This window comes from Salmo salar, chromosome 19 (assembly GCF_965601325.2).
Source record: "Salmo salar chromosome 19, fSalSal1, whole genome shotgun sequence".
In the NCBI taxonomy this organism is placed as follows: domain Eukaryota; kingdom Metazoa; phylum Chordata; class Actinopteri; order Salmoniformes; family Salmonidae; genus Salmo; species Salmo salar.
The window spans coordinates 58974527-58995307 of NC_138309.1; the positions used below are offsets into that span (position 1 = coordinate 58974527).

The following is a 20781-nucleotide window of genomic DNA, read 5'->3' on the forward strand; positions in this document are numbered from 1 at the left end:
TTTTATTCTGTACAGGCTTCCTTCTTTTCACTCTGTCATTTATGTTAATATTATGGAGTACCTACAATGTTGTTGACCCATCTTCAGTTTTCTCCTGTCAGAGCCATTCAACTCTGTAACTGTTTTAAAGTAACCATTGGCATCATGGTGAAATCCCTGAGCGGTTTCCTTCCTCTCCGGTAACTGAGTTAGGAAGGACACCTGTATCTTTGAAGTGACATTTAAAAAAACATTTTTTTTTACCTATCTACCAATAAGTTCACTTTTTCGCGAGGCATTGGAAAATCTCCCTGGTCTTTGTGGTTGAATCTGTATTTGAAATTCACTGCTAGACTAAGGGACCTTACAGAAATGTCTTATTTACATAAGTAATCACACCCCTGAGTGTATGTGCGAGGTACAGCGATGAGGTAGTCATTCAGAAATCATGTTAAACACTATTATTTCACACAGTGTGAGCCCATACAACTTATTATGTGACTTTTTAAGCAAATCCTGAACTTATTTAGGCTTGCCATAACAAAGAGGTAGAATACTTATTAATTCAATACTTTTCAGCTTTTCATTTTTTATTAATTTGTAAGAATATCTAAAAACATAATTACACTTTGACATTATGGGGTATTGTGTGTAGGCCAGTGACACAAAATCAGAATTTCCTCCATTTTAAATTTGGGCTGTAACACAACAAAATGTGGAAAAAGTCAAGGGGTGTGAATACTTTCTGAAGGCAGTGTACCTCCAGCTTTGTCCACATAGTTGCCTTGATCTCAAAATGAGTTAATGGACCGAAGAACTCTGCATATCCATCCCCACCAACCTTCTATTAGAAAAGAGCAGTAGAGGCTTCATGGGGTAAACGAGATTGTTGAGATTCCTGCTATATCTGTATGGCTCTATGCTTGTGTTAGATGAAGTGTACAGTACATTTCCATAACGTATAAGCTCTCTGAAGATAAACCTTTAAATCTGCGTGAGTAGATTATGAGCTATTGCCAATTTCCCTTATATTCTGAGACAGTCAGACACTTGAGTTTGATTATGTGAAATTCCTGTGGTTACAAAGATCTCGTGCTTTGCCTCCTCCATAATTAAGTTGCTGCTCTGAAGTGTTCCATCCTCCTCTCCTTCTCCAGATGTCAGTAAGTTGAATGAGCACAGAGCTCAGATCAGATTTAACAAATCATAACTCAAAAGAACAAACAAAGCTTCAGGACTTTGAGGAACTGGGGATATCAATACCTGATCATAGTTCCTCTTTCAAAATGGTCCTCTTATTCACTGCTTATTGTTTCCTATGTACTCAGTCTATTCAACAGCAGGTTTCTATTCCATGTGATCTTGCGGAAATTGATAAATATGGTTGTTGAAACGCAATATATGAAACGCAATATATAACTGTTACATGAAGAAGAAGAAAACTTATGTGAACCATTTAGGGATTCATGAATGTATGATTATCACAAATGTTGACTACAGTAATGACTCTGTGTTTTTTACCATGTGTGCGTAGAAATGTGTATGTGACATCATATGCATTCAGTTGTGTTTGTGTTAGTTTCCTACCCCTCAGAGCCGATGCTGGCAAGTGATGGAGCCGCTGTCCCCATCCAGGAACGCCCAGAGAGCACAAAGGGCCTCTTTCAACCACGCTTTTAACGACAATGTCCCACACCCACACTGTCAGCCAGACACCCAGAACCACACAGCCTGGAATCATTATGGAATGTTCTGTTACTGTAGCCTACTTCGACAGCAGTAAAGCATTCACATGAAAACGGCACATTAAGAAAAACCTCAGAACCGAGGGGGGAAATTATGGAATGAAAAACCTAGCACCAAATCTGCCCAGAAACTGTCTCCCCTGCTGCTGTCTCAGCAAATCTGTGTGTCACACTAAAATTGCTCCCATCTCCATTGCTTGTGTTTAGCAATGAGTGGATGATATCCTGTTGGTTTTCCCTACTTCTCAAGCCAAGTACAGCATGCGACTCCATTGCTAGACTACAAGAACACAATACCATTTTGGGGGGGGGGGGATGATTCGCTGTGCTTAGAACAATATTTTTGTTCCAGCAGCTGCCCAGAGAGCTCAGGTGGACTACAAGCCATGTGTTTAAACAGTGTGTCTTGCCAGCCAGGAGCTTCCTAGGACTGCTCTGTGTAGGGAAGTCCACTAGTGGATCTGACAGACTCCACAGTCTCATTTCAATCCTGAGAGAAGAGGAGCAATACTATGAAACACAGAGACGAACCCCGATATCCCTGTACTGCACATCAATCTGAATATCATGACAATCCCTGACATGGAATGCACGTTAAGGAATAATTGAGTGTTCTTTAGTGAGTATCTAATGTAGAAACACATGGTCCGCGTCGAGGTCGGTTTAAAAATGTAATGTTGTTATGACATTGGGACACAGTACATCAGGGGTGTTGGACAATGTTTCAGTAGGGGGCACAAACCTGATTTATTTTCATCCGGACGCTGGTATTACATTTACATTTAAGTCATTTAGCAGACGCTCTTATCCAGAGCGACTTACAAATTACATAAATGTACTAAGCTGTAGGTTAGCTACATAGGCCTGTACATAAATCACTCATGAGTATGCATGGCAACTCACAGCGGAAACCATTTTGATGAATCAGACACCCTCTAGGGATCAGAATTGGAGATGCAGACATTTGACATGAGCGCTTGACGTTTTAATGAGGCAAACAAGCAGCAGCACTATATCTGTGTTCAGTAGAGGGTAACATTCACATTCTGCAACAATCCACATACAGTGATGGTGCTTATCCTTGTGGAATACTGTACCTCAGAAGTCCTAGCTCCTGTTATGACACTATACTGTTACTATATAACAATACATTTAATAACATCAACAGTCAAGGGTTTGGATTAACGGAATTTAGCTTAACGGAATTTCACCACCTTTGAATGGGGATAAGCAGACATAACAGTACAGTAGTAGTAGAAATATAAAAACTGTCAGAACTTCATTTCGGTAAGTCACCTATCTTTCAACTATTATTTTAAAGTAGCTGCCCAGTGAAAATATCACTTTTAAAAGTTAATATTCTGTTAACTCATATCCAAATAATGTTGTTGACTTGTCCTATATTTGCATTTGTGGCCAATGCATAAATTGAACAAAAAACAAAATAAAACCATCTCAAACTTATATCTCAAACATACAGTTTCAAAATGCTTGCTATTTCCTCATAGAATATGATGTCATCTCCCTGAGGCGGAATGAGCTGGCCAATCAGTGGTTTAGAGGAGGATGAGCTGGCCAATCAGTGGTCTACTTGAATGAATATCTTATGACCATTATACGCCCACACCATTCTGTTGTTGGAGTACGCCTACACCATTCCAACACAAAAAGCTGCTTTTCAACATACTTAATTACAATTTTTGTAAGGAAAACTATTTCCCTCATATTGTAAGTATTAATAATCATTTCTTAGAAATCTGGAAACACTGGGTAGTTACTTCAAGTGCCAATACTGTACTCTTCAATGGTCATTCATTGCCAACATCCATATCATACTAATGTTATTTTACATAGCTATTTTCTCCTTTAGATAACAGCTTTCTTCCATCTTTCTGTGACATAAGTAAGCACATTTTCCAATCAGGTGACAAATCATCAATATTAAGCAATACATTTTCCTTCATTTTATGATACTGTACCATAAATTAAGTCCCAATACCTTTCTGTCATTTCAAATCATTATACACTGAGACAATGTTCTTTGCTTAGATCAATGAGTGAAGTCTTCTCTCTATGGCTGTTTCTTCCCCTCGCCCTCTGGTGTGCCCTTCCCTGCTGCAGGACTCTTAGCAGCTCTGGGAGTTTTGGTAGCTTTGGGTGGCCTCTCCAACTTCACTAGTTTCTCCTTTTTAACCGTTGTCTCCTCCTTCTTTAGAGTTTCTCCTAAAGACTCCTCATTATCTGACCCCTCCCCTTTGACCTTTCTCAGCTTGTGCTTGCCCTTGACTGGGGCGGAGAAAGTGAGCGAGGCCTTGTTGAACTCCAGAGGGAAAATGCCCACGTCTCCATCGAAGCGGTTCTTGGCCACCTGGAGGGACCTCCGGCCGGGGCATGTCACCAGCTTCTTCTCCTGCAGGATGAGCACGTTGTCCGCCTCCTGGCTGGCCTAGTAGACAGGAATTTCAAAGGTTACTAGTACCAACACATATAAGGTTAAAAATACATCGGTGACAATGTGTGTTATGGTGAATCTCTTTGATTGAAAAAGAATGCGAGTCTGTGAAACTAACAGATATACAGTACATGGAACTGTTTTTGATAATGTTGTCACAAGCACCCCCTATCGATCAAACATAGAGATGCGCCCAACAGAATGACAGGTGTAATAAAAGCACTCAATGCTTTAAAGAGGCAAACAAGCAAGCCGCGTTATATTTATCTGTCTACATTTATATTGACATGATTCAGTATTAGATTTAACCCTGTACTCACCTTGGCTGTTCCAAAGATGGACGCTGTCTGTAGTTCTCTGTCGTCCTCCTCTTTCCTGGGGTGAATGATCAGAGTGACGTGACAGCTGCTGTTGGTGGCAAACTTCCTGAAAGCTCCGATAATGTGGTCCTGGACGGCAAACTTGTCTACAGAGAGGTTCTCCTGGCCCATCATGAACTGCAGGTTGTCAATGATCACGTGACTGATGTCGTAAAGGTAGACAGCGTGTTGCATGGTGTCCAGCACAGCTCTGCAGAGGGAGAGAGGAGAGAGTTATTTACAACTCAAGCTGTACAGTACATCTACTTATTGACATATCACTCAACACTTTCAGAGGACTCACTTGATGTTCTGCTGCCCATGGAAGGTCATGAAATAGAGGGGCAGGTCCTCGAACCTGTCGGCCCACGAGTCGTACTGGTCCAGGTTCTCCTCCAGCCTCTGCATGGCGAACTGGGTCAGCATGATCTTGGCCAGGCGCACGTTGTTGATCTCAAAGCTGCCCCACAGCGTGTTGACGCCCTGCATGCACAGGTCCAGGGCAAACTCACTGATGAAGGTGGTCTTGCCGCTGCCCGTGGGTCCTGGAGGGGAGAAGGAAAAAAAAGGGAGGAGAGGTACGTTAAAGTTAGAGCCACTATGAACAAAGTCTGGTAGCAGATTGATCATTTGCTTTTGTTTTGACTTACACAGTAAAGCAATATTCCCACTCAGTCTAGTGTCAGGTTAAAAATCAACCCCAATTTGAAGCATATTCTACCATAACTAGCTATATACACGTCTGTGTAGAACAACATGGTCAAATGACAATATGTCATCCTACTATACGCTATACCTGTGAAGACTGTCAGTTCCCCTTTGCGATGACCCTTCATGATCCTGTTGAGCTCTGGAAACCTGGTCCACTTCACCCCAGCCACCTGTTCCGTGTTGGCCAGCTCCCCGTAGACGTCTTCCCTGAGCTGCCTGAACGACACAATGGACTTGTGGGCGGCGGGAATGGAGGCTTTGACGATGCGGGCCAGGTTCCTGCCCTGGAACAGGGCCTCCAGAGGACAGGGCTGGAACTCCCCCGGGCGCACTAGGGAGCAGCGCTTAAGACCCAGCTTCCTGGAGAAGATCTTGGAGGCCTCCCAGGAGCGCATGTCCCCTCCCAGCCACAGGGTGACCCGCTTGAACTGCTCCAGGTAGGGCAGGAGAGCTGGGGGCAGGGTGTTAACACCCCGGGGCAGAGCCACGCTGGGCAGGCCTGTGGCCTGGCTCACTGCCAGGGTGTCCACCTCCTGTCCTGTCAGCACCACCTCAGAGTCCATGCGTCCCACCAGAGGCAGTCCAAACAGGTTGTGGTAGGAGCCAGCCTTGGGCACCGTGGCCTCGGTATAAGCCACCGTCCCGCCCTCCATGCTCTGGGCGGATAGCAGCTTGACGCCCCGCAGGCTGGAGTCCCTTCCACCAAACCAGGGAAACACCAGGCTCTTGGTGGGCTTGAATAACCTCACTGCAAACTTTTTGAGCGTGGCGTTGGAGATCTTGCTGATCTGGAACATGGTTTTGACTAGCTGCACCTCCTCGTCAGGGAGGTCTGAGAAGGGCACGGCACTGGACCAGATCCTCTGCACCTCCCTGAGCTCCTGGTCCTTCTCCTCCCGCTCCTCCGGGCTTTCGGGGTAGCCCAGCAGCACGTGAGGGCTGAGGGAGGCCTGGCCCTCCTTCTGCATCACCTCCAGGCAGTCCTGCAGGTCCTCCCAGCTCCCCTCCACCAGGGTCTCCTTGCACAGAAATTGGCCTGTGGTTTTGTCAATGAACATTGTAAAGCTCTCCCTCCCTGTATCCGCAGGGACACCCACAGCCGAGTCCAGGAACATGCTGGGGGCGTGCAAGCAGCTGTAGCCATCGTGGAATGGGATGTCTTTAGAGCGTAGATATTGTTTGATATCGGTCACTGTAATAGGGTCGACAGGAAAGTCTAGGATAGACTTGGTATCCTTTTTGTAGCTCCTGGTACAACTGATTGGCAATGACATCCCCCATAGTTGTCCCTGAGGATAGTATGAATGAATAGCAAATCTTGGGGTGTGTGGCTTGGTTAGGATTCTGACCAGGGAGGAATAGAGGCATCTTTGGGGAGGCAGCCTTGAGGTGCTGCGGCCTGCCACCTGCAAGAGACAGGTGGTCCCTTTCAGGAACCAGCTCATCCACATTTGTTACCTGTTCAAGACATTGGACCTGAAACATACAAAAGAAGGATTACACAACCAGCAAGGAAAAACATAGCTACGCTAATCAGTTAGCTAGCAAGCTACTAGCTACATACTGTACATTAGGGATCCCAACTACATTCAGCCGCGGGACAATTTTTTTATTGAGAGTATAGGTCAGGGCCGGAACCAGGATTTACGTTAGCCGTTGATTGCTGCCCCCCCCCCCCCCCAAAAGAAAAGCAGATAAATAAAACTGTTGTTCGCCAAAATGACTGGGAAAAAAATCCATGGCAAAATAATGCTTTTTATTCATTGATGGAAAAACCAGTTGATGTAAATACATTTTACCTTCATGCTTATTGGTCTATAGGTTAATTTGCATAATTTTGTGGAATTAAATTGGTCTGTGTGTATTTTCAAAATTCATCATGTATCTTATTTATCCAACACAACTATCACACACACACGCACGCACACACGCCTTTCACAACCATAAGACCCACTAAAAATGAATTTATTTCATCAAAATAGTTTAACGTGCTTTTTATTTGGCTTTCAAGTATGTCTATGAAAATGCCCCTTTTTGTTACAAATGTAACTAGAACTATGCATAATGCACTAACTTCTTGTAGCAGGCATCTGGCTATAGACAATGAACACAGGTCTCATCAACAACCTCTCAGGGCCTCGTGCTAGTGATTAACCAGCTAATCTTTATATTTCAAGTTTAGCCAACTTGGATCTATTTGCTGGCTAACAAAGTTGAACTGTTATGAACACACCCTTCTGTCTGTCTCCAACTGTTTGAAAAGCATGTTAGGCTGTCCACTTCAGTACTCAGCAGTCCCGTTCTGTGAGCTTGTGTGGCCTACCACTTCACAGCTGAGACGTTGTTGCTCCTAGATGTCTCCACTTCACAATAACAACACAGAAATTTGACAAACTGACGCGTTGAAAAGGTGTCATTCTATGACAGCGCCATGTTGAAAGTCACTGAGCTCTATAGTAAAGCCATTCTACTGGCAATGCTTGTCTCTGGAGATCGCATGGCTGTGTGCTCGATTTTATACACCTGTCTGCAGTGGGTGTGGCTGAATTCACTAATATATACTTTTGTATATATAGTGTATCTCAAATGGCCGGTAAATCGAAATCTTCCGGGTCACGAAGTCCGGCGCCACGTTTTCCTAATGGAAACTATGGCCAGAACATATAAATAATTTGTACACTGCAAATTGACCACAAGAAGCCCCCAAAAATATAGTTAGCTAGTATTTGACAAAAATAAAATTATTTCTTGATAACATTGTTTACAACTCCATAGCTATGTCTCTCTATTTATGCTGTAATTACTTGGGAACAGAATTCCTCAATTAAAATGGCTTTCAGCTGATTTCCTGGGGATTTTTGTCTTTCGTGTTATTTATTTTGTTCAGAAAACTTGGGGCCAAATAAAATCTATTTCGGGCCGCCAATTGAGGAACCCTGCTGTACATTAACCACTAGATCAGGGGTAGGCGACTGTTCCTGGAGGGCCGCAGGTACTGCAGGATTTTGTTCCAACTAGGCACCACACCTCTGACCAACTGAGACAATTGATCAGTTCAATTACTGCCTAAATTTAACACACCTGGTCTTCCAGGTCGGTTAAATCAATAACACGTGGCACTCCAGATCCAGGGTTACCTACCCCTGCACTAGATGCTGGTTGTTAACCAGCTAACTACCGGTTTCCACTGGCTATATTGTAAACATTAATGGGGGGGAAAGTAGCTTTCTGGTCTTAATTTAAGGTTAGTCATAAGGTTTGCTGTGTGGTTAAGTTAAAACCACATGTTAATAAGATAAATTGTATAAATTGGTGTGGCTTATGACTTAGTGGCTGTGGTAATTAGCTAACTGACGTTAGTAATTTGTGACCTAAGCTAGCTAGCAACATTTTTACAGGGGTGTCAAACTCAAGACCTTGACAACCAGGTGCGGGGAGTTCTTAACTAATCAGTAACCTTAATTCCTCAATCAAGTAACGTTACTTGAGTGACGAAGGGAGGAGCGACATACCGCAAACACTCGGCTCTGCATGGAATGAGTGACACGTGATTTAAGAGGTCAAAAAGGAAGGCAGAAGTGGACAAAAGCGAGGTTGCGGTAGCCCTAACCTTTTATATTGATATGCATCCCCGCATACATTCTTTCAAACTAAACAAAAAGTATAATGATGCACACCAACCTTCTCTTAAAAGTCTTCTCCCACGCATGCTTTAGCGGGCTTTTGTTGCGTTATAAAAATACGTCCGTGTGAAACAAAGCCATTAAACCAGTACTCTAATCGCATGCACAAATCATACAAAGAGAACGCTTTGATTGTACGTTTGTGATTGATACATCTATTTTATATTCATATTTCATTATTTTTTTACATCGAAAATCCAACTCCAATGTATAACATGTATAAATGAATTCAACATTTATTGATTCCTGTGTTTGTCTTTCCGCCCGGACTTTTCAATTGACGGACTGCATGTTCTTCTCATGCCCGTCAAATCAAATCGTCCTTTAGCTACCTAGTCCATGGAAGTTAAACATACACATTTTACATTTATTTATATTGCAAAATGACATCTAGAGGCACACCGAGTCGCTTCCTACAAAGTGTTCTGCAAAACGGGGTGGGTCGGTATGTTTGTCAACTGAAGCGCATTTCCCTCATCTTCTCCAAGAATGGACAGAGCTCTCTGGGAGCCAGGTTAGTGTCATAAAGGCTAGATAGCTAGCTAGCTATGGGCCAATGTGGTTACCATTTATTATCTAGTGTGTTTTCTATGCCTGTGATATGTGGTTGTCCCACCTATTTATCTTAAGATGAATGCACTAACTGTAAGTCGTTCTGGATAAGAGCATCTGCTAAATTAATACAATGTAAATGATTATCAACAAATCCTTTCTTAGGGAATTCATCGAAGAAGGAGTGGTGGATTTTGCCCAAAAGAACCCTGGAACCGTTGTCTACGTATCTCCTCAGTCCTGCAGGATCCCTAAAATTGTTGCAGAATACTGTAAGTGTGAATTACATGATATTTTGTATGGAGAAATGTGTTCACGTCGATGTATTATATTAAATATTGTTCCGCCATTCACTGCTACAGTAATATGAACGCGTCACATTTTTGTGGATGCATTACACAAACATTACGGTAGGTGGCGCCAGAGCCAAACCTTTGTTCATGATGTTCTGTCATTGAGGGTGATCCAGGATCATTGTGCATTGAAAACCAATGTCGTTGTATAGAATCTTTTTTTAAATTCATTTTTACATTACATTGTTTGTGATTATTGCAGTTTGGATATTCACGTGATGCAGATCACGTTTTATCAAAACCTCCCACATCTCGAGGAATTGTGAATGTGCCTTGTGTTTTCCTGCAGTAAACGGCAATGTGAAGGAGGAAGCCATCACAAGCAAGACGTCTCAACAGATCGCAGAGTTAATAACCAAACTGACCAACCAGTCTGGCCTGGATATCATCCGTATCCGCAAGCCAATTCACACAGACAGCCCCAGCATCCAGGGCCAATGGCATCCCTTCACCAACCGACCCCTGTCCATTGGACCAATCGGACCCCAGAAACAGCAGGCCAACTAAAGACTGTGAAATCTCATAATACTGGCAATATTTTTGTCTGTTATCGTCACCCTCATCAGTGGTAGAACGACTACAAGTCAGGTGTCCACTCTCCACGGAACTGTCCAGAGCAACTCCATGGCAGACAAGCCATTGTGTTAATGACACACCTGAATCACCAGATATGTTATAGCATATCTGCCCTTTTCGTTTGAATGAATTTTGCACAGTTATCAGAGGCTTGTCAACTGGTATCAGTGGCGTGCATACAGAACAGTTTGTGTGTCCAAACCAGTATTTCAAACTGCTCACTGCAGCTGTGTTTTCCGAATAGAATAAAGTGGTCAATGTTTTTGACTCAGAAGTGACTAATTTGTGATCATTTGGGAGGGGGTAATTTAAGACCCTGTGAGGCTAGGTATTTATGTAGATGATCATTTGGGAGGGGGTAATTTAAGACCCGGGGCGGGGCTGGGGGGGGTTGACCCGGGGCTAGGTATTTATGTAGATGATCATTTGGGAGGGGGTAATTTAAGACCCTGTGAGGCTAGGTATTTATGTAGATGATCATTTAAACTTCCAAGTGTTTGAATCAGTCGACTGAGTTCTCTGAAAGATAAATCGAATGAATTACAGATGACTATGACAGACAATCCTAGACACATTGTAGAGATGTTTATTTTCCATGGCATGTAGCAGATGTACTCATTTACATCAACAGCAGTGTTTCAAGTTGCCATTACTTACACCACAGTTCAGACAGAATCTCAACTCACTAAATGTCTGCCAATCACCAAAACAGTGTGGAATGACCCAGAAACATATGGCTCTTGAACGTCTCTATCAGCTACCCATCAATAAGAGAACAGTGAATGTCCCCAACGACTTGACTGTAAGCATGTCTTGCATGAACTCTGTTGATTGTCTGCCGATGACAACATAGCTGTGGGTGGTGCTGTAAAAGATGTGGTCAGACAGGATTTCTGGTTGAACTTGATGGATGTGTTACAGACGGATTGCGTGTGACTGTTCACAGGAAAGGAAATAGTTTTATCTGAAGGTTGATTGTGTAAAATGCGAAGAGTGCGTGAGTCATGAGATGAGTGTGGAAGGGAAGAGGAAGTGCACCTGTGACTGCAGAGTGATTACAGTCATGTGTTAGCATTTTGTTTGGTGACCAAAGAGGATGGCATTACGTTTTCTGACTGTAGTCAGCGTTATAGATTATAGTTTAAACAATTCATAAAATGTAAAATTGTGCCTCTATTCATTCTGGTACGTTTTTTTTATGGTTACCTGTCAGAATGTAGGGTGGACTTAAAACAGGAGATGATGTTAACCTTAATAGAATCCACTTAACTTCATACTAGTATGAAGTTATTTAAGTTGGGAAAAATTATAAGTCTGTTATTCTAAGAAAATCTACTGAACAGACTGCTGTTTTTTCTATTGATTGGAGTTGGGTTGCCACTAGTATTAACATAGCTAATTATCACACACCGATTACAGGCAGCAGAGACTAACCAGAGTAGAGTTCTCACATCACATTTTTTTACCCCCAACGAGAACTGTCAGAGCTTGACTGACACTACGGGTGTAAAAGCTCTAAATAAAGATTGCTGTTGCTTAGTTACGGCCCTAGACGCGCCACTCAGACTTGCCTTTTTTCCCACCAGTCTTTCAGCCTGTGCTGTACCCCCATACCCTGTCACAATCATATGTGTGAGTTACTCACAATGATATGTTGAGCAGTCTGTGGAGAAAACAGGGTCGTGTTCATTAAGTTCCAAAACGAAAGAAAAGAGACTAAAATAGGGAGGGACTACCGGTCTTTGCATTGTATAAAACGTTTTCCATTGCGTGTCCTAATGAACATGACCAAGGCCTTGATTATCATCATCATCCAACAGCAATACTACTGGGTATCATGCTGTCGAGACAAAAGGACGCCGTTGGAACATGTTTTGCATAATGCTGTGCTGTACTGACTTCGCCCTTGGGCATTGACACACTGGATTATTTCCAGTCAATCTGATGCAAAATAGTGTTTTTTATCCTTTACGGGTAGTTGCACAAAACAGTTACAACATACAGTAACAGTCAAAAGTTTGGACATTCCTACTCATTCAAGGGTTTTTCTTTATTTGTACTATTTTCTACATTGTAGAATAATATTAAAGACACCAAAACTATGAAATAACACATATGGAATCATGTAGTAACCAAAAAAAGTGTTAAATCAAAATAGATTTTAGATTCTTCAAAGTAGCCACCCTTTGCCTTAATGACAGCTTTGCACACTATTGGCATTCTCTCAACCAGCTTCACCTGGAATGCTTTTCCAACAGTCTTGAGGGAGTTCCCACATATGCTGAGTACTTGTTGGCTGCTTTTCCTTCACTCTGTAGTTTTTACCCCTTTTTCTCCCCAATTTCGTGGTATCCAATTGGTAGTTACAGTCTTGTCTCATCGCTGCAACTCCTGTACGGACTTGGGAGAGGCGAAGGTCGAGAGCCGTGCATCCCTCCCCTAACCCGGATGACGCTGGGTCAATTGTGCGCCGCCCCATGGGTCTCCCGGTCGCGGCTGGCTGTGACAGAGCCTGGACTCGAACCCAGAATCTCTAGTGGCACAGCTAGCACTGCGATGCAGTGCCTTATACAACTGGGCCACTCGGTAGGCCTAAATTAACTTTTAACAAGGCACACCTGTTAATTGAAATGCATTCCAGGTGACTGCCTCATGAAGCTGGTTGAGAGAATGCCAAGAGTGTGCAAAGCTCTCATCAAGGCAAAGGGTGGCTACTTTGAAGAATCTCAAATATAAAATATATTTTGATTTGTTTAACACTTTTTTTGGTTACCATGATTCTATATGTGTTATTTCATAGTTTTGATGTCTTCACTATTATTTTACAATGTAGAAAATAGTAAAAATAAAGAAAAACCCTGGAATGAGTAGGTGTGTCCAAACTTTTGACTGGTACTTGTATGAGAATTGTATTTTCTCCTCAAGTGCAATGATGCCCAAAGAATTACGCATGACATGGCCAATTACATGGCTGATAAAATACTAAGTAGATTGTGAAGTAGTAGTCATATCTACATCGAGGCAGAAAACAACACATAACATGGATGTTACACATTGATGTAACACTTTACAAGGGTATACTGAATCTCCTTATGTACAGAGCAAGAAAAGTCCTCGCAAGAGGTATAACGCAAATGAATCTTTTAGTCATTGTTCACTCAAGTGTATTCTGTAGGTGATGTGGAGTTAAAGGCCCAGTGCAGTCAAAAATTAGATTTTTCTGTGTTTTATTTATACTGTATTTACACACTGAGGTTGGAATAATACTGTGAAATTGATGATAATTCCCTTTTAGTATAAGAGCTGTTTGAAAAGCCTTCCTGAGTTTTCAGGCTTTTTTGGTGGGATTGAGTTTTGGCCTACCTGGTGACATCATAGTTAATAGACCAATAGGAAAGAGTTCCAAACCTCTCTGCCAATAACAGCTAGTTTTCAGCTAGTTTTCCCCTCCCCACTTAGACCACTCCCAGACAGTCATAGCAACATTCTTGCTTGAGAAATTGCCCTTTGCTAAGAAGCTATTTTTGTTTCTTTTCGACCGTTTTGATTGAAAACAATCACAGTAAGGTACTTCATTGTTACCTAGAAATTATTTGATATTGAGATAAAAACGGCTGCACTGGGCCTTTGTCTAAACCTCCATTTGAATGTTGTCATGTCTGTACAGTATGACGTGAGCGAGTATGTTTGTTGAAATAAGTGTTCCACAATGTTTATGGGGGCATACAGTATATACTGGAGGTGCGTATTTGACTGTAGTAGCCAGCATGTTTTCCAATTGACCATAAGTAGGAAGCACACTACAATAACCATATCTAAGTCCCCTGCCATTGGAGATTTCACGTGCTGATTGTCCTTCTGCGTATTTTGAGCAGTCACTGGCTCAGATCATCAGGGTTCCTCACACACTCCTTCTTCCATCCATCTTCTCCATCTCTTCTGAGATCAATGTGATCTGGCTTCTTGCATATCTAAAGACAGCGGACATAAAGACTTAATACGGCAGTAATACACTCTATATATACAGTATGTCTGTTTTTTAGTTTGGGTTTTAAACTAACTTCTCTCTGTTAAAACTTTAAACATAACGTGACAGCATCAGTAAATCACCTCTAACGAGAAATGACATGCCCTACAGTTTAAATGCCCAGTTTGTCATAAATGTCCAGTTTGTTCTTTCAACATTGAATGTTCTATTCATAGGCTGAAGGAACATGCTCAACTACCCTCATTTGTGTGATTGCACTTTCGATACATCATTATTTATTTTACATGAAAAGATAATAAGATAAACAAAACACATTCATCGGGCTTGCTTGACCCCTGCTGTAGACAAGCTTTTGTACAACATTAATATAACGCTCCTGTGACATTGTGTTTTTTACACTTGCACTGAGACACCTTGTGAAAACCGCATGTGTAATGAAACACATATCATACATGCACACCCTTGCACACCCTGTGGGTCCTTCCAGGCCCAGGGAACAGGATTTAGGAACACTGCAGTAGCCCCTTTCCAAAGACAAGGTCACAGGCACTGTTTATAGGCCAGGCTTAATTGATTAGGGTGCTATCATGGAGGTTTGTGAACTCAGCAGGGTCCTCTAGGGCAGGGTCCTCTAGGGCAGGGTCCTCTAGGGCAGGGTCCCCCCCGGTGCAGGTATGGTTTTTACCCTAGTGCTACACAGCTGATTAAAATAATCACAGCTTGATGATGAGTTGGTTATTTGAATCAGCTGTGTAATGCTAGGTCAAAAACCAAAACATGCACCCAAAGTGGGAACCCAGGACCAAGTGTGGGAAACCCTGGGCTAGGGGAGAGGGGGAATGAGAGAAGAGGAGGGCAGGGGGAATGGGAGAAGAGGAGGGCAGGGGGGAATGAGAGAAGAGGAGGGCAGGGGGAATGAGAGGAGGGCAGGGGGATGAGAGAAGAGGAGGGTAGGGGGAATGAGAGGAGGGCAGGGGGGATGAGAGAATAGGAGGGCAGGGGGGAATGAGAGAAGAGGAGGGATGAGAGAAGAGGAGGGCAGGGGGGAATGAGAGAAGAGGAGGGCAGGGGGATGAGAGAAGAGGAGGGCAGGGGGGAATGAGAGAAGAGGAGGGCAGGGGGATGAGAGAAGAGGAGGGCAGGGGGGAATGAGAGAAGAGGAGGGCAGGGGGGGTGAGAGAAGAGGAGGGCAGGGGGGAATGAGAGAAGAGGAGGGATGAGAGAAGAGGAGGGCAGGGGGGAATGAGAGAAGAGGAAGGCAGGGGGATGAGAGAAGAGGAGGGCAGGGGGGAATGAGAGAAGAGGAGGGCAGGGGGGGTGAGAGAAGAGGAGGGCAGGGGGGATGAGAGAAGAGGAGGGCAGGGGGGATGAGAGAAGAGGAGGGCAGGGGGGAATGAGAGAAGAGGAGGGCAGGGGGGGATGAGAGAAGAGGAGGGCAGGAGGGGGATGATGATTCTGTAATGTGGAGAGGACAGGGAATGGAAAAAGGAGGATATAACAACAGAGAGAAAGAGAGGGAGGGAATAAAGGTAGGGGGAGAGAGGGTTAGGAGGAGGAGGAGCGGGAAACCTCTTGGGGTGCAAAACAGTTTCTGACAGCCCCCCTCCCACACACAAATACAGACACACACACGCACATATGCACACACCCTCCCTCTCCTACTCTATCAGCTCACTTCATCAATGTCCAGGACACACAGGTCAAATGTTTCCCTGTGCCGCTCGGCCGCCTTCCATAGAATCCACACAAAAAAGGACAAGCCTTCACTTGGTGTCTCTATGGAGTCCAGCCCATGAGCGATGCCAAGCACCGCTGTTACTGTCAGCAATGCAGTAACAGATACACAAACCGGCGCACTGTGCTGCGAGCTGCAGCCGGGCAAGAGCTGATTCCACACTTTACTGTGATGAGGAAAGGCCTTTATTTAACACGGCAAGGATTGACATGTTTAGAGATTCCCGACTGACTGGCTGTTTGTGATCTTGTTCCTATGCTGGATGCATATTCCACCATATGGCACCATATTCCCTATATAGTGCACTACTTTTGGCCAGAGCCTTATATATTCCCTATAGTGCACTAAAAGTAGTGCACTTTATAGAGAAGGATACAATTTCAGACACAGCCACTACTTGCTTTGGTCAGAGTGGACTCTCAGGGAAATGAAGCAGTGGAGTAGGTCGTCGCTAGCGTCATACGTTGTTTTTGCGTTGACACTGATGTCACGTAAACATTGAGAGAGCGTTGCGGGTTAAGTAACAATGACGCAGGTCTTTTTTTGTGCGAAGGTCCTATAGCTCATCTGGCCTGTGGCCACCAGCTTGGGACAGCAAAGGACACATAGCACCAACAGCAAACTGGGCTGGAATCTGGACTGGACTGTTTCTTTTATACTGTTTTTCACCTTGTGTATCCATATACTGTATTCTTCACATAACTCATTTTACTACATCTACTACTGTATATATCATTCTTAGTAGTCCTTTTTGGTGTACAGAGCCTTCAGAAAGTATTCACACTCCTTTACTTTTTCCACATTTTGTTGTGTTACAGCCTGAATTTAAATTTGATTACATTAAGATTTTGTGTCGCTGGCCTACACATAATATCCCATAATGTCAAAGTGTAACTATGTTTTTAGACATATATACAAATGAATCAAAAATGAAAAACTGAAATGTGTTGAGTCAATAAGTATTCAACCCCTTTGTTATGGCCAGCCTAAATAAGTTCAGGAGTAAAAATGTGTTTAACAAGTCACATAAGTTCCATGGACTCACTCGGTGTGCAATAATAGTGTTTAACATGATTTTTTAATGACTACCTCATGGATGAACCCCACACATAGAATTATCTGTAAGGTCCCTCAGTCGAGCAGTGAATTTCAATGGTGACTTTAAAACAGTTACAGAGTTGAATGGCTCTGATAGGAGAAAACTGAAAATGGATCAACATTGTAGGTACTCCATAATATTAACCTAAATGACAGAGTGAAAAGAAGGAAGCCTGTACAGAATAACAATAGTCCAAAACATGCATTCTGTTTGCAAAAAGGCACTAAAGTAAAACTGCAAAAAATGTGGCAAAGAAATTAACTTTATGTCCTGAATACAAAGTGTTATGTTTGGGGCAAATCCAACACAACACATCACTGAGTACCACACTTCATATTTTCAAGCATGGTGGTGGCTGCATCATGTTATGAGTATGCTTGTCATCGGCAAGGACTAGGGAGTTTTTTAAAATAAAAATAAATGGAATAGAGCTATAAGCACAGGCAAAATCTTAGAGGAAAACCTGGTTCAGTCTGCTTTCCAACAGACACTGGGAGACAAATTCACCTTTCAGCAGGAAAATAACCTAAAACACAAGGCCAAATATACACTGGAGTTTCTTACCAAGATGAGATTGAATATTCCTGAGTGGCCTAGTTACCGTTTTTGACATAAATCAGCTTGAAAATCTATGGCAAGACTAATCTATGCCTGTCTAGCAATGATCAACAACCAATTTGACAGAGCTTGAAGAATTGTAAAAAGAATAATGGACACATATTGTACAATCCAGGTGTGGAAAGCTCTTAGAGACGTACCCAGAAAGACCACAGCTGTAATCGCTGCCAACTGTGATTATAACATGTATTGACTCAGGGGTGTGAATTTTAATGTAAATAAGCTATTTCTGAATTACATTTTTAATACATTTGTATAAATTTGTAATAACATGTTTTCACTTTGTGATTATGGGGTATTGTGTGTAGATTGGTGAGAAAAATATATATTTAATCCATTTTGAATTCAGGCTGTAACACAAACATGTGGAATAAGTCAAGGGGTATGAATAGCTTCTGAAAGCTCTGTACATACGAATAGATTGCATTTGGATTACCGATACAGTGTTATTTGAGATTGTTATCTGGATTCGTTCAGACATTCGTTTCTAGTTTTTAATTGTTTGATATTTGTACTGCACCGTTAGGAGCTAGTAACACAAGCGTTTCACTGCACCCGCTGTAACATCTGCTAAACTGTGTACATCAATATGTCTGCCACAATCGCCTTCATCTTTTATGGAGAGGAACGTGAAAGCTGATGTTTGGTGGTGGTGGACTTTGACTTTGAAAAAAAGTTTCAAATGACAGTGACAATGTACATGTTCATAGTAATTGAGAAGTATTTCAACAACACATGCAGGGCACAGCTTTCTCTCAGTCTTACCTTTGCCTTCTGGACTCCTGTTGGGCTCACACATCTCTGGCAATCAGATCCATCATCATCATCATCACTCAGTTTCTCTGATCAATCTGACCAGAGATCAGTCATTAACGATTGTCTTCATCCCACCTGCTGTTTTCCCCCTTTGACACAGTCCGACGCTAACAACACAAAGATGCTAAAAAGTTCCATTTCAATGTGGTTTCGGTGCAACCATTTAAACTGGCATTATTTCAACAGGTTGCTACTGATGGCTGCTACGGCGATATTATTTCTATTTACATAAGCACAAAAGAAAACGAAGATAAGTGTGTGATATTAAGTTATGACTGAAATGTATTATTTGTCCAAATATATTTGCTCTCATATGAAATTCTGTAGGCCTGGGTCAATAAGAGCCGTCTTAGACGTGTATGGCACTAAACTACCGTACCCATTGTTCTCCAAACCCAATAGTTTAGACGATGGTCTATAATGTTCATACAGGATTTGGTAGTTCCTCACAGTCTTACGTTCATCACCATCTCACTTCATGGTCATTGGTCATATGACCTGGGCTCTCATCGTCCCGTGTCCGACGATACACCACCGCACTGACCATACTTCCCCAATAGGGTAAGGATCTGAGGTAGGATTGTAACTAACTTGTGTATGTATCATGTATGTGACCTTAAGTCCTTCAAAGTCAATCAAAGGGTTCATGTAATAGTACAATGTGTGTCCAAAATGGTTACCATGACTATATCAATGACTGCTCCAGTTTGGTAAAAGTCAGAAAGTCCTCTTTACTCCAATGTTCAGTAGTGGAATTACGTGGGCCACTTGTCTCGAGTCACGGGAAGTTGCACATTGAGTTTTAGGTATGGATACTCCCACAGGTTGCTTTGACACTGGGTAAACAGCAGCAGTATAATACAAAAGTTCGACCTCCCTGCCTCTTGGGGCGCTCTGGGATAGTTGGGTTAAACCAATAAACAGATCAATGGGAAAGTGAGGGGGGGGGGCTAGACAGAGCTCTCGTCTGGCAGCTGGGGGTCCATTTGTGTGTGCTTCCTCTTCTCTAGGATGCGGTTGAGCTCTTCGGTGAACGAGTGGTAGAGGGGAGATGTGCTCCCCTCGGGGTCCGCTGTCTGCCTCAGCAGCACGTAACTGTTGCCGTTCATCTTGCGAAGGACACTGGGCAACGTCGCCGACATCCCATTGGCGTACTCTGACGATGCGTACGCCGAGGAGGGCAGGGGCGGCGGCATTGGGAGAGGCGGGGCGGGAGGGGGCGGCGACTTCCCCGGAGACCCTCCCCCGGGCACAATCTGAAGGAAGCCGTCGCCCACGTCGTCCACGTTAGAAGCCGACAGGGAGCGGCGTCCGCGCTTGCCGTTGCAGTGGATGGACATGGTCTTGAGCTCCAGATGGGAATGGGAGCTCTTCTTCCTCTCGGCTGCGGCCCCTGACTCGGACAGCCCCTCCTGGGAGTACTTGCGGCCCTGGTAGGGCACTCGATTGCAGAAGCTGACGTAGAGCAACACTATGGTCAGCACCAGGCACAGTCCGCCCAGCACAGCCACCAGGGAGATATACATGGCCTCCATGTGCCTGTAGGTCTGGAACTCAGGTCCAAAGGGGAGGGGAGCAGGTGGGGAGGGCGGGGGCTGCTCGGTGGGGCTGCTGGGGGTAAGAGAAGGGCTTGGTGGGGTGGTAGTGGCGGTGGTTGATAAAGTGTTCGTTGTGACTGTTGGCTCCACAGGGAAGGGCAGGTCAGGGTGCACCTTCACCGTGTACAGCCTCACTGGCACCCACACGTCGTTCTCCACGGCGTAGCAGTGGTAGTCTCCACTCTGGTCGGCCCGGGCGCCTATGAGGAGCAGGCCATCGGTGCCCACGCGGTGGCCCGAGTCGAGGTCATAGCCCTGGAGCTCGTGCCCATCCAGGGTCCAGTGCGGCGTGGCCAGGTTGGAGCGCAGTTCGCACTGGAGGAGGACGTCGTCCCCAGACATCACTGTACGCCTGCGGTGGACTACTGAGAGAGAGAGAGAGAGAGAGAGAGAGAGAGAGAGAGAGAGAGAGAGAGAGAGAGAGAGAGAGAGAGAGAGAGAGAGAGAGAGAGAGAGAGAGAGAGAGAGAGAGAGAGAGAGAGAGAGAGAGAGAGAGAGAGAGAGAGAGAGAGAGAGA

General features: G+C 43.8%; 3 protein-coding genes across 5 annotated transcripts in view; 1 reads left to right on the plus strand and 2 right to left on the minus strand.

Annotated features, from left to right (window-relative positions):
* Nucleotides 1-2446: 2446 nt before the first annotated feature.
* On the minus strand, nucleotides 2447-9027 carry twnk (twinkle mtDNA helicase). Its single transcript, XM_014159042.1, has 5 exons — nucleotides 8928-9027; nucleotides 5332-6722; nucleotides 4840-5080; nucleotides 4497-4746; nucleotides 2447-4170 (listed from the first exon to the last, which is right to left on the minus strand). The coding sequence occupies exons 2-5, from the start codon at nucleotides 6695-6697 to the stop codon at nucleotides 3796-3798; spliced, it is 2232 nt and encodes a 743-aa protein (XP_014014517.1). The 5' UTR covers nucleotides 6698-6722; nucleotides 8928-9027; the 3' UTR covers nucleotides 2447-3795.
* Nucleotides 9028-9182: 155 nt separating this feature from the next.
* mrpl43 (mitochondrial ribosomal protein L43) lies at nucleotides 9183-10684 on the plus strand. Its single transcript, XM_014159043.3, has 3 exons — nucleotides 9183-9443; nucleotides 9647-9753; nucleotides 10124-10684. The coding sequence occupies exons 1-3, from the start codon at nucleotides 9313-9315 to the stop codon at nucleotides 10339-10341; spliced, it is 456 nt and encodes a 151-aa protein (XP_014014518.1). The 5' UTR covers nucleotides 9183-9312; the 3' UTR covers nucleotides 10342-10684.
* Nucleotides 10685-10980: 296 nt separating this feature from the next.
* sema4gb (sema domain, immunoglobulin domain (Ig), transmembrane domain (TM) and short cytoplasmic domain, (semaphorin) 4Gb) overlaps nucleotides 10981-20781 on the minus strand; it is a 39846-nt gene continuing 30045 nt past the window's right edge. The window contains exons 15-16 of one of the 3 annotated variants that reach the window (XR_014381649.1): nucleotides 18616-20626; nucleotides 10981-14381 (exon numbers count right to left, since the gene is read on the minus strand). Coding sequence is in view for 1 of the 3 variants with exons in the window: in XM_014159034.3 (XP_014014509.1) it covers nucleotides 19617-20629 (1013 nt within the window). In the remaining 2 variants the exon portion in view is untranslated. Of the gene's footprint in view, nucleotides 14382-17192; nucleotides 20630-20781 lie in introns of those variants that run through there. The other 2 variants (XR_014381648.1, XM_014159034.3) reach the window with 2 other exon arrangements.